Genomic DNA, 13,690 nt, shown 5'->3' with positions numbered 1-13,690 from the left:
GGCTCCCCGCGGACAGGGTGACCATCACCCCGGCCCCACAAATGAGCAGAGGGCTGGGGGCCGGGTGATCGCAGGGCTACACCTGTCTGACCCACGCTGAGGCCAGGGGGGTCTGGCAGCAACCTCAGGCTGGGCTCCTGTGGCCTCTCTGGCCGCACCGTCCCTGCCCGGGGGCACCGAGCTGACAATTTCATGCCCCGAGGTGGGGGCCTCACGTTCCCACACTGAGCTCACAGGGCCCCTTTGTCTGCCGCCCGCTGCGGGTGTCAATGGGACTTTTCTCCCAGGCTCTGCTCCCGGGCCCAGCGGGGTCTCCAGACGCTCTTCTCCAGGCCAGGGGGGCCTGAGCCCCCCACCTGGGTGGGGCCTCGCTCTGTGAACCCACCACCTTCTGGGGATGGGCCTGGGCACAGCCGAGCCTGGCAGATACACAAAAAGCACAGGCAACCAGCAGGACGTCCTGCCTGCAGATCTGTTCTCAGAGTGGCGGCCCCTCAGTGCTGCTCCGGGCAGTGGGTGCGGGGTGGCTGGGGTCCCCCACAGGCCTCGGCTCTACACAGGGTCACCCCTCCCCACTCCGGAAGCGAACTCGGGCCTCGGTACACAGAGTCCAGGGCCTCCCTCCCAACCACAGCTTGTCTCTGGGGCTGGTGGGGAGGATGGCTGGAAGTGGACAGGCAGCCCCACTCTTAAGGTGATCAGCTCAGCAGCCACTGACCCCAGGCCCTCTTAGTAGGCCCAGGGACGTGTCTCTGCAGGATAAGTGGGCAAAGGAGGGGCTCCCCAAAGCAGCAGCACCCCTGTCACGCCAGGGCCAGGCTGATCACAGGGCCTGGGCCGGGTCTGTGCTCAGCTCAGGGCATAACCACCTGCATAGTGGGGAGCAGAGCTGAGCAGAGGGGCTGGACCACCAGCCTCAGGAAGACAGAGCACGGGGCCTGGGTGGCCTTGGCCACCAGAAGGACCCCAAGCAGGAGCAGCCAGGGTCTGAGGTCTTGCCTAGTTTCTCCAGTGGTTTGGCTGTGACTCCTCCCAGGTAACGGAGCGGGGGCGGGCGCCTCACCCATGTGGGTCTCCAGGCCTAGGGGACATGGGACAGACACCCACCGAGTTCATCACCAAAAAGGGCCTAACAGGGTGGTCTCCCCAGCTGCCTCCTGGGAATACCAAGTGGCCCCTGAAGGAATGCCAGTGGCTGCGGAAGCACCATTGCCCCAGGCCGACTGTGCTGAGATTCATTCCTCCTTAATTTCCAGCGACCACAGCAGAGCTATAAACTGTGAAATTCTAATGAGATTTGGCGGCACTGTTCGTGTGTCAATAAAAAGCGGGTTTACTGCTTGGAAGTGAGTCATTTCAGAGTTCCCTTTCAGCGCAGCATTGGCACCTTACCTGGGACTGCTCACCTGCCCAGGCCTCACCCGGCCCAGTTCCCGCCGATGGGGTCGGCCCGGGAGAGGAGCCAGGACTCTCCACGGCAGAGTAGCTGACTGCCAGGCCGACCCCAGCCCCGGGCCGCAGACCCGCTTCTTCCGGGGCGGGGCTGAGAAAACCTCAGGGCCTGGCTCCTCTTGCCAGTCAGGTTAGGGAGCTAACGGGGTGACCGGGGCCCCCAGGGGAGCGGTTCTCCAGCGGAAAGGCCCCGCGTGGTGTCCTGGAGTTGTCTCCCTCGGGGAAATGTGTCCCACGGGCCGGGCTGGGCAGGCCTCGTCCCTGCGAGCGCCTGGGGTGCTGGGGACGTGGAGGGCCCGCGGCTAGCACTCCAGGAGCGGGGAGCCAGACTGGGGGTCTCTACCCGAGCCCCGCCCCCCCCGCCCAGTCTGAGATTCCAGCAAAGACCCAACCAGAGGCGGCGGCCCTCGCGCCCCTCGGGGTCGTGCTCGGCCCCGGGCTGGGCCTGGTCTGTCCGCGCGCGGACCTTGGAATTCCCCGGGTGGCTAGAGGGAGCGTGGGAGGGGCGGCGGCGGAGACGCGGACCTCCGCCCACCCGCGGCCACCTGGCTCCCAGCCCCGCGCCACCGGCGGCCAGCGCCCCCTGCCGCGCGGCCGCCCCGCCGGACACGCCCCTCGCGGCCCCGCCCCGCGCGGGCGCTGCCCAATGGGCGGGCGGCGGGCGCGCGCGTCATGGGCGCCTATTGTCATGCAAATATAAAGGAGGTAAAAGGCGCCCGGGCGCGGCGGGCTGGCGAGTGCAGCGGCGCCTGGGGAGGCACGTGGAGCTGCAGCCCGAGAGCGCAGGGACCCGGAACGCGGCGCCGCTGCCCCGGCCGGGCCGGCCCCGCGAGCGCAGCGCCCGCCCCCGTCGCCCGCCCGCCGGGCGCGGCTGGATGTGGCGGGGGTCCCGAGGCGCCGGCCCCCGGCCCCCAGCGCCCGGAGCGCCCAGGGGTGGCGTGCGGGGCCCGGGGGCGCCGCGCCTTCCATGCGCCGAGGCGGGCCCCGAGGCAGCCGGGGGCCCGCGCCGAAGCCGCCGCCCGCGCTGAGCCTCGGCCCGCGCCCGGCGGCAGCATGAGCCAAGCCGAGCTGTCCACCTGCTCGGCGCCGCAGACGCAGCGCATCTTCCAGGAGGCCGTGCGCAAGGGCAACACGCAGGAGCTGCAGTCGCTGCTGCAAAACATGACCAACTGCGAGTTCAACGTGAACTCGTTCGGGCCGGAGGGCCAGACTGCGTTGCACCAGTCGGTCATCGACGGCAACCTGGAGCTAGTGAAACTGCTGGTCAAGTTCGGCGCGGACATCCGCCTGGCAAACCGAGACGGCTGGAGCGCGCTGCACATCGCCGCGTTCGGCGGCCACCAGGACATCGTGCTCTATCTCATCACCAAGGCCAAGTACGCCGGAGGAGGCCGGTGATGCCGGTCCAGACCCCGGCCCGCACGCGGGCCCCGCGCGCGTCCTCCTTGCTGTACCTTCCCGCCAACTACCTCGGTGTGCGCCCGGCCCTCGGCGCCCGCGGCCACCACGAGTCCGGCGCGCACGTCCGTGCCCACGGGGGCCGCGCCCGCCCGCTGCCGGGGACCGGGGCCGCCTCCCCCCGCGGCCACCGGGGACCGGCCGGGGCGCTTCCCACGGCCCCGCCCGCCGCCGCGCGGGTGGGGGAGGAGCGCGGGCCCTAGCCCCTTTGAAATTTGAGTCTCGCCACCAGCAAGTTCGGAATCCCGAGACACCGGATCCTCCTGCTCGAAAAGTTTTCTCCTGAAGGTGGAAGGACCCGTGGCCGACGCGCGACGGAGGAGACGCTCTGCTGTTCCCGGGGCTCTAAACTATTTATCACGTGTGTGCATATTTGTGGGTGATGTTTGTGCGCCTGAATTTTGTGTTTGGAAAATATTGTGCGTGGTCAATGTGGTTAAGGGGGGGTGGGTGGGCGGGGTGATGTACTTTTTTTTTTTTAGTCTTAAAACTAAAAACTTGAGTCTTGTCATTTCTTGGTTGCACTGAAAATACCGCCCAGCCTGATGGTTCCCCCGCGCTGCTCCGTCCTCTCCGGCTTCTCCCCCTCAGCTCCCCTCCTCCGCCCGCCCCGCCTTCCCCTCTCACACACACGATTCCGCGTGAGTTTTGGAAGCCCCGGCCCCGCTCCGCCTTCTCCGGTGAGAGGCCGCCATCCGCCAAGCCTGCCGGTTTTCAGAGCTTCCGTGGGAGCCTGGGTGCTCGGGTGTGGCGGTGACGGAGGTGGGGATCAAGCCTTTCTAGTTAGTTCTATTATAGTTAACAGTCGATTGCACACTTTTTTAAAAAAAGTAAATGGATTTGCCACAATTAAATGTCATAACATTTATGACAATATAAAATATTAACATATTTTAAGCCAAGTTTTAGGTGTATTTTTTGAATCTTGGTTATAGACCCAATTTTAAAGGGCGTTGTATCCAGCGTTGTGAAGGCAACTGTACCCATATTTATATTTTTATAAAATGCCTATAAGACTGTGAATCTCTTGTGCTACTTGCCGAGTGAGCTGAAGGGCCGCTTTACCCCTCTTCAGCCTCCCAGAGCTTCCAGGACCCGATTCGAATCCGAAAGCCCTGCCAGGCGGGAGGGGCCGCGCGAGGACCCAGGCCGGAGGCCGTCCCTCTGCGTCACTCTTAGTCCCGAAAGGCGCCCTTCCTGGTCTCCGAGGTTCCAATTTTCTATGCAACCCCACACCCCTTGTTGTTTTGATCCTGAGAAATAAAAGGGAGGCTGAATTATTCAAATTTAAATGAGGCTTCCCCAGGGTAGAAGTGCTGCTGACCCTTCGTGCAAAAATGGGGAGCACTTGAGGACACAGGTGGGTGGAGGCCCTTTGTGCGTGGCTGGTCAGATTTGGGCAGTCATCTGTGGCTTTTTATAAAACCTTGTGTGAGAAGAATATATTGATAATGTCAGTGAAAAGCAGACATTGAAACTGAGGCACAGATTACTCCAAAAGGAGTTTTTCTGTATATTTTTTTCTAGATGCAAATACCTTAATTATGTTAATTAATGTTAAGACTTTCTAGGCTTACGTGGAAGCTGTGTATGGGTCCCGGTGTGATCACTTCTAACTGGATGAAGTCTGCAGCACATTCCTGAGTGTACGATATAGACTTGTAGCCCAGCATGAAAAATTTATAAATAAATTTTTCATTGATCTTTTTATATTAAAAAAAAAGTCTGTTGGTTCTTGGGCTTGGCACGGGATGAGAGTCAAGCTGCAACGTGCTGTTTGCAGAGACGACCGCGCAGCACTTGGCTTGTCTCCACCACAAGACAGAGCCTGGGAAGCTGGCTCTGGGCTGAGCTCAGAGGCACCGCAGTGGCCATGCACAGGGCTTGTGAGGACCCCGCCTGCCCACCTTCCAGCTGCGGGAGCACCCCAGGGCACCCAGAGCCGCTTCCTCTGCTCCTGGCAAAGCAGCCAAGGCCTCCCTGTGGGAGTTCTACTTGAAACTTCCCCCCACCCACCCCCAAAGCCAGCCTGCCAAAGGCGCCTCTTGTCTCCTCGCCCCCAGCTACTGTGGGTTTCTTCTGGACCACCTGCTGCACGGAAAGGGTACCCTTTAAATGTGGGGGAGCTTCTGATGACTGTAAGGCCCCTTCTTCCCCTCTGGTCCCTAGTGCCTCCTGAGAGTTAAGGCCAGCATGCCCCAAGCAGCCACTCCCCCAGGGCACAGACCCTGAAGGCGAAGGCGACTCTGGTCCACCCCTGGGGCTGGTATAGGAGGGGCTGCAGGGGACGGACAACCACCCCCTACTCCCCCAGCCCTCCTCCCTCTGCAAGAGCAGCCTGCCCAGAGGGGACTGAGAGCCAGGCCTCAAAGTTTTAACTTGACTGTGACGCGGGAGTTACGAGGCGACTCGTTCTTGTAAATCTTTCAGACACCCCTTCCAGAAGCCTAAGGGTGTCGGCTTCCCCTCAGGAGGGTTGCAGCTACATTTTGTTCCCAAGACACAAAGACCCATTGTCATTCCCCTGTTCCTGCTTTGCATCTCGAGCTCTGTTCTGCCCTGAGGATTTTCCAAGGGAATTTTCAGTTGGTTAAACAGACATTCCCGGACCCCTGGCTGGTGTTGGGCCGATGGTCCAGCTCCCTCCTAAGACACCACAGAGACGGACAGAATACTTGATGCAAATGAGCCCCTAGGGGAGGCGGTGTCCACCTGGCCATTCAGGCCAAGTGAGAAGATCTGCCCTGGGGGGAGGGGTGCCTGGCCCCAAAGGAAAAGGTGCTGCAAGAATTTGGACACTGTTGGGGCATCTGGCCTGGGTACTGCCTAGCCACCCAAGTGGCTAGAACACGTCTCCACCTCGCACGCTGACACCGCAGGAGAAAGAGTCAATGCTATCAAACGAAGAGGGGAGGGCACAGGCTCCTGATGCAGGCCCCCAGCTGAGCAGTCGGCGGGCACTCACTGCGGGGGGTTGGCCAGCGCTTCACCTGGGGTCCCCACCACCCCGCCTCAGGCTTCGGATGTGGGAACAGCTCTTTAAGCCTCTTGGTGGCCCGGGTGACAAAGAGGTGCACCACCCCAGCCCAGCCTTCAGGATCCCACGGTGTGTGTGAGGTGTGTGCGAGGAGGCCAGGCCTGCCGGCCAGGGCACCCCAAGGGGAGCGGTCTGGCAGGCAGCCCTTGGGCCTCTGGGAAGCCCCGGAGTGGCTGCCGTGGAGGAGGCAGACAGACCAGCGACCAAGGGCAGGGCCGGAGCCCTTCTCCCGGCCAGGACTGCTGGCAGCTCCTGGCCACTGTCAGGCTCTCTGACCTAAGCCCGGCGGAACTCAGGAAGTGTTTACTGTTGGAAGGGATGCCAGAGAGGCCAGGAAATGCAGGCAAATGGTCAGCCAGAAAGAGTGATATCCAAAGCCAGTGGGCGTGGGAGCCAGGACAGAGCCGGTCAGAGCTGAGAGCCGAGGCAGCAGGTGAGGCGGGCAAGGGGGCCGGCGGCCCTCCGGCTCTGCGCCGCAAAGGCCCTGCGGTCAGCACAGGGCTCTCAGCCGCGTGCACACGGGCAAGGGCCGGGGCCCGCAGCTCTGACCTGCCGGAGGCAAGTGCCTCCTCGGGCCGCATGGAGCCTGCCGGAGGAGGCTGGCCTACACCCGGCTTGCCAGGCTCTGGGGACAACTGGGAAACAAAGCCCGAGGCCAGAGTCTGCCCGCGCGGGCCCCGGGAGGTCTGGGAACCGCCGAAGGCTCCTCCTGAGGCCTCCCGGGCACCCCCTCCCGGGGCTCCTGGGTTTGGGGAGGCCCCTCCCCCACAGCCCCGCCGCGGCTGGCCCGGGCTCCCCTCCTCTCTGCCCGGCGCATTCTTCTGCTTGGCTGTACGTCGGGTCGTCGCGGCTCGCGTCCGTCTGTCGATCTTTCTTCTCGCGCCCCCTCCAAAGCCGCGGGCCCCATTCATTCCCGAGGCCTCTGCCCTTTCCTGCGCGCGGGTCCGCTCGGCGAGCAGCTGCTATGCTAATGAGGACGGGGCGGGGGGCGGCGGGGATCGGCGGGTGGGGGCGGCGAGGCTGCGGGGAGCGGGACGGGGGCACTCGCGGGGGGAGCCGGCGTGGCGGGGCAGTGGGGCCCGGCCGGGGCGGGCGCTCCCAGAGGCCCGATCTCTGCGTTCAGACCCCGCGGGGGCGCCCGCCCCACGCACCCACTCGCGGGCCGAGGGGTGCGCGGGGTAGAGACCAGCTGTCATCTTGCTCTGGGGTCGCGGCCTGGGGAGGCCGGCTGGTTTTGGAGGCCCCCGCCCCCGCGCCCACCGGTGCGCCCCTCGCAGGCGGGGGACTGGGCCGAGACGCGGAGCCGAACGGCCCCGCTGCCCCCCGGCCCGGGTGGTTGGACGCGGGCCCCCCCGAGGCGGTGCCCCGGGGCCCGGGTCGCGGCGAAAGGGGACGGGGCGAGACGGCCGGAGAGGACGCGCGGCGTCCGAGGGGCGACGACGGCTGGAAGCGAGTGGCCTCTGAACCCGGCTCTAGGGGTCGGGGCGAAGCCGCCGGCGGCGGGGCGCCCACGAGCACGGACGGCGAGCAGCGCCGAAGGCCCGGCTCGGACCCGGGCGGGGAGGCCGGCAGCACGGACTGTGCTGCCGCCCCGCGGCCGCCGCGGACACTGCGCCAGGGGCCGGGCTCCCGGGCCGCAACCCCCGCCTGCCGCGGACCCCGGGGGTCCTCTGCGCACCACCCTCGCTGGCCCGCAGCCCGCGACCTCGTCTTCTCCGAGGGGCCCGGGGCAGCTGAGGGCCGGGACTCGACGGTCAGGTTTCGAGCCGAAGGCGGTCGGGGTGGGCGCAGGCCTGGCTCGGGTGCCCGCGGCGGACAGCGCCCTGCAGCCCCCGGTCGGTCTCCGCTGCGGTGACAGGACCGGCCAGGCCGGGGCGCACCTTGTGGAGGGGAGGCCGCGGAGGGCCGCTGCCTGGCGGGTAGGGCGCTGGAGCAGGTCGGCGGTCCAAGGAAGGGGCAGCTGTGCTGCCCTATTGACGGACGTGAAAAATGCACAATTTTCAGTGTCCTGAGCTGAAGATTTGGGATCTTAGGGAGCACTGTAGCCCCGGAGACAGCTTCCCATAGCTCTGAGTGAGGGGCTGCTCCCTAACAGTGGGGGAGCAGCCAGTATCCTTGTGACCTGGCGTGGGGCGTGGGGAGCCCCCGGGGCGGATGGTGAACACCCTTACTGCTGCAGCCAAGCACACATTTCAGTAGAAGGTAGCTGGGAGCACTGATGATTTTCTTGTTTTTCTATGTATGGAAAGACGCAAGAATCTGTCCACAAGTTTTCCTGAAATATATCTAACTCTCTAAGGGGCTTGTTTTCCCAGAGCACAAAGTGCCTAATCCCGTCTTTCATCCTGAATTCCTTTCAGGGTGCACTGTAGGTCATGACTGCAGCAGCTGATGACTTGATCTTGGTACAGTTCTACAGGCCCCGGAAGGAGACCCGGACCAGGGCCCAGGGAAGTGAGCCCATCACGGCCCTGGTGGAGTGACTGGCTGTAGTGTGCTGTTCTCCTATTTGGTCAAAAGGGGAAGGAAGGATATTCCAGAGCCCCGGGCCACAAAGAGTGGACAGTCAGCAGGACACAGGATGAGCCCAAGCCCTGTGGACAGGGCCACCACGTGACTCACTTCAAGACACAGACTGCTTCCATCAGAACCATCAGGTCCAGCTGTGGGTGCTAGTCGAGCATCCACAGAGCCTGGAGCCCTAGCAGAGGGGGCCGGTGGTGGGCACGGCTCCGGCGGTCAAGGGAGGCTGGCCCTGGGACGGCAATATGCTGGCCATCTCCCTGCCCCGTCCTCCATTCCACAGAAAGTGTCTGTGCTGGGCATGACCGAGGAAAAGACTTCTCTCTCTGTCTGACAACTCTCCTGGCTCAGAGGTGGGGCCTAGAGACCAGGTTTACCCCTGGTGGGTAAAATCTGCCTCTTCATGTCTGGGGGCCCCTCACTGGTACCCTGTGAACAAGAACATCCAAGGGAGCCAAGCCCAAACTGTCCTACAAACTTTCCAAAGGAATATAATATGTAAACAAGACAGAGTGTATTTCTCATCCTGAAGTTAGAGTAGCTGGTGTTGGGCTGGTATGTGGCATTAGGGTACAGACTGCTTTTCTGCTGGGTGGGCCTTTCATTCACATGGCTTAAAATGGCAGCCCTTATCCAGCCATCAGGACTACATTCCAGCCAACAGGCGGGGGCGGGGAGTGGGAGGGGAAGAGGCCTGGGCCTTCTCCTTCCAGGGCACTTTCTAGAAGCTGCTTTTGCTAAATTTCCTCACATCCCATTGGCTAGAACATAGTCACATGACCAACCTCACGGCAAGAGAGGCTGGGAAGGGTAGTCTTTACTCAGTGATGTGCCCGGCTTAAGGCAGGGCCCGCGGAGGAAGAGCTGCAGCCTTGGGGTTGCTCTGTCTCTGCCTGACAGCAGCTCCAGGCCGCGTCGTCAGGCAGGCTCGTCCGTGTCTCGTGCTCTGCCTTGTTCTTGCCCGACGGGAGGTTTGTGCTGAAGAACTTTCTAAGAATTAAAACTGTCCAACAATGGACTGAACAGATGAAAAGCGGAAGCACTCCTGGGTGTGGGCGAGAGCCAGGCTCGTGGGCACTAGTAATTACACCTCCGGGGCCTGACAGGTTGCCCTTGCACGGCCCCTTGAGAACCCAGAAGCAGGGGGCACCTGTCCCCTTCTCCAGCAGAGACCTGACGCTGCAGGTCAGGTGAGCAAGGTGCTGCTGTGTGGCCATCGGGAGGTGGGAGGCCGGGCCACGCTCAGGGCGCCCTGCTCCCTGAGTGCCCAGGGCAGGCCTGGGCACAGAGGAGAGTCAGCCTTTGCAGCCTGCTCCCTGTTCCCAGTTTGCCGGCCTCCCACTCCCTTATCTCAGGGCAAAGTAATGAGTAACCCAGGACTTGGAGTTCTCAAGGTTATTTTGTCAATAAAGTTCTCCTTCTCAAGTGTCCCAAGACGTCTTTTGGGGCATGGCTTTTTTTCATTTTAATCAAGGTTGAAAGAAAATCGTTAAGTTTATCATTCACATTCCTAAAAATCAACTTTACTGTGGTGTAATCTACATACAATAAAATGCAGCCATTTAGAGTGTGATAAGTACGGACAGATGTGTGCACCCAGATAATCCACACAGCCCAAATACAGAGCATTCCCATCAGCCCCCACGTTTCTCCCGGCAGCTCCTCCTGCCCAGCCCCAGGTCACCGTAGCTCTCCCGGTAGGCTACAGGATCACCTACGACAGGCCGATGTGCACTTCCTGGATTTCTGAGCCCCTCTACCGCACTCACCCAAGTTGTGGCAGTAACTTTGGAGAGGGGGGTAGGTCTTTTTCATTTTTTATTTTTCCACTAGAAAAATCTGGCTGGTACCACACAAAACACAGGATAGTTTTCATTGGTAGTATTTCTGTGAACAGAATTGTCCTAAATAAAAGTCCAGGCAGCACAGGGCCACCTCAGAGGGCCCAGGGAGGGTGGGCATGGACCCACTCCTTTCATTTCAAAAATACTCCATTCCTGTGTCTCGGGCACTGATCCCTAAAGACTGGGACTCTGACCCCAGGGTGCTTTTAGACAACCGTCTTATCAAGTTAACGTTTAGAAAATAAAACAGTACCCTGGGCATTTATCCAGAAAAGGTGAGAACTCTACTTCAAAAGGATGCGCCAGTGTCCACAGCGGCGCCGTTCTGTACAAAACACGGCAGGAGACGCAGTGCTCACTGACAGTGGGTGGTTAAAGAAGGTGCGGCACACACACACACGTGCACGCGCACGCACATACACGCACGCACACACACACGCACGCACACGCGCACACACATGCACACAGGCACGCATGCACACACACGTATGCACACGCGCGCACACACACACTCACTGGAACATTCTTCTTCTAAGTCACTTCAGTCGTGTCCGACTCTGTGCGACCCCATAGACGGCAGCCCACCAGGCTCCCCCACCCCTGGGATTCCCCAGGCAAGAACAGTGGAGTGGGTTGCCATTTCCTTCTCCAATGCATGAAAGTGAAAAGTGAAAGTGAAGTCGCTCAGTTGTGTCCGACTCTTCGCGACCCCATGGACTGCAGCCCGCCAGGCTCCTCCGTCCATGGGGTTTTCCAGGCGAGAGGACTGGAGCGGGTGCCATTGATGAAACAGTGCTATTTGCAGCGGTGTGGATGCACCTAGAGATTATCAGACAGGGAAAGACAAGTATCATACGGTATCACTTACATGTGGAATCTGAAATATGACACAACTGAACTCATTGACAAAACAGAAATAGACTCACTGGAGACAGTCGTGTCTGAGTCTTTGTGACCCTGGGGACTGCAGCATGCCAGGCTTCCCTGTCCATCACCAATTCCCGGAGCCTGCTCAGACTCATCTCCATTGAGTCAGTGATGCCATCCAACCTCATCCTCTGTCGTCCGCCTCTCCTTTCCTTCAATCTTTCCCATCTTCAGGGTCTTTTCCAATGAGTCAGTTCTTTGCATCAGGTGGCCAAAGTATTGGAGCTTCAGCTTCAGCATCAATCCTTCCAATGAATATTCAGGACTGATTTCCTTTAGATAGACTGTTTGATCTCCATGCTGTCCAAGGGACTCTCAAGAGTCTTCTCCAACACCACAGTTCAAAAGCATCAGTTCTTCAGTGCTCAGCTTTCTTTATGGTCCAACTCTGACATCCATACATGACTACTGGTAAAACCATAGCTTTGACTAGACAGACTTTTGTCAGCAAAGTAATGTGTCTGCTTTTTAATACACTGTCCAAGGTTGTCATAGCTTTTCTTCCAAGGAGCAAGTGTCTTAATTTCATGGCTGCAGTCACCATCTGCTGTGATTTTGGAGCCCCCAAAATAAAGTCTGTTTCCATTGTTTCCCCATCTATTTGTGATGGGACCGAATGTGATGATCTTAGTTTTTTGAATATTGAGTTTTAAGCCAGCTTTTTTACTCTCCTCTTTCACCAGCATTAACAGGTTCTTCAGTTCCTCTTTGCGTTCTGCCATAAGGGTGGTGTCATCTGCATATCTAAGGTTATTGATATTTCTCCTGGCAATCTTGATTCCAGCTTGGGCTTCATTCAGCCTGGCATTTCTCATGATGTACTCTGCATATAAGTTAAATAAACAGGGTGACAATATACAGCCTTGACGTACTCCTTTCCCCATTTGGAACCAGTCTGTTATCCCATGTCCAGTTCTAACTGTTGCTTCCTCACCTGCATACAGGTTTCTCAGGAGGCAGGGAAGGTGGTCTGGTGTTCCCATCTCTTTAAGAATTGTCCAGTTTGTTGTCATCCACACAAAGGCTATAGCAAAGCCAATGAAGCAGAAGTAGATGATTTTCTGAAACTCTCTTGCTTTTTCTATGATCCAACAGATGTTGGCAATTTGATCTCTGGCTCCTCTGCCTTTTCTAAATCCAGCTTGAATATCTGGAAGTTCTCGGTTCAGGTGCTGTTGAAGCCTGGCTTGGAGAATTTTGAGCATTACTTTGCTAGTATGGGAGATGGGTGCAATTCTGCGGTAGTTTGAGCATTCTTTGGCATTACCTTTCTTTGGGATTAGAATGAAAACTGACCTTTTCCAGTCCTGTGGCCACTGCTGAGTTTTCCAAATTTGCTGGCATATTGAGTGCAGCGCTTTCACAGCAACATCTTTTAGGATTTGAAATAGCTCAGCTGGAATTCCATCACCTCCCCTAGCTTTGTTTGCAGTGATGCTTCCTAAGGCCCACTTGACTTCACGCTCCTGGATGTCTGGCTCTAGGGGAGTGATCACACCATCATGATTATCTGAGTCATTAAGATCTTTTTTGTATAGTTCCTCTATGAGACTCACAGACAGAAAATGAACTTGGGACTTCCCTGGTGGTCCAATGGCTAAGACTTTGGGCTCCCAATTCCGGAGGATGGGGTTCGATCCCTGAGCCAGGGAAATAAACCCCACATGCCACAGATAAGAGTTCCCATGCAGCAACTAAGATCTGACACAGCCAAATGCATCATCACTTAATTTAAAAAAACAGAAGATGATCAACCATACTTCAATAAAAAGTAATTATTTTAAAAATAAGACAAACCCCTACAAACTATGCATAAATTGGATAACTAATAAGAACCTGCTATACACAACAGGGAATCCTACTCAGTACTCTGTAATGGCCTATTTGGGAAAAGAATCTAAAAACAACACCACCACAGTGGCTGTTGATACACGTGTGACTGACTCACCTTGCCATACAGCTGGAACCAACACGCACTGTAAATCAACCGCACTCCAATAAAAAAATTTTACTAAAACTAAATAAAAAAGACAACCCCCCAACTTTTAAAATGGGTAGACCTGGAACAGACACTTCACACACACCCGTGCATACGTGCTGTGTACTTGCTAAGTCACTTCACTCGTGTCCCACTCTTGTGACCCTGTGGACCGTCGCCCGCCAGGCTCCTCTGTCCATGAGATTCTCCAGGCAAGAATACTGGAGTGGGTTGCCATGCTGTCCTCCAGGGGATCTTCCCGACCCAGGGATGAAACCTGTGGCTCCTGCATTGCAGGCAGATTCTTTACCACTGAGCCCTGGGAAGCCCTCATAAACACACACAAACACCAGTGTTCAACAGACGTGAAACAGTGCTCAGCGTGATCAGTCAGCAGGGTGGCACATATCGAAGCAGCACCAAACGCACCTGAGGCAGACTGACCGACGGACAGGCCCAGAGCCCCAGCAT

General features: G+C 58.7%; 1 protein-coding gene across 1 annotated transcript; it reads left to right on the top strand.

Moving 5' to 3' along the window:
• The first annotated feature begins 2,190 nt into the window (after window positions 1–2,190).
• NRARP (NOTCH regulated ankyrin repeat protein) lies at window positions 2,191–4,633 on the top strand. The gene has a single exon (XM_055539253.1). The coding sequence runs from the start codon at window positions 2,506–2,508 to the stop codon at window positions 2,848–2,850; it is 345 nt and encodes a 114-aa protein (XP_055395228.1). The 5' UTR covers window positions 2,191–2,505; the 3' UTR covers window positions 2,851–4,633.
• Window positions 4,634–13,690: the final 9,057 nt, after the last annotated feature.

Source organism: Bubalus kerabau, chromosome 11, assembly GCF_029407905.1.
Source record: "Bubalus kerabau isolate K-KA32 ecotype Philippines breed swamp buffalo chromosome 11, PCC_UOA_SB_1v2, whole genome shotgun sequence".
Taxonomy (NCBI): Eukaryota; Metazoa; Chordata; class Mammalia; order Artiodactyla; family Bovidae; genus Bubalus; species Bubalus kerabau.
This window is presented reverse-complemented; position numbering and strand designations above follow the sequence as displayed.

Bases quoted from the DNA above. Each gene is read 5' to 3' on its own strand.
- NRARP (XM_055539253.1), top strand. From the start codon at position 2,506: ATGAGCCAAGCCGAGCTGTCCACCTGCTCGGCGCCGCAGACGCAGCGC.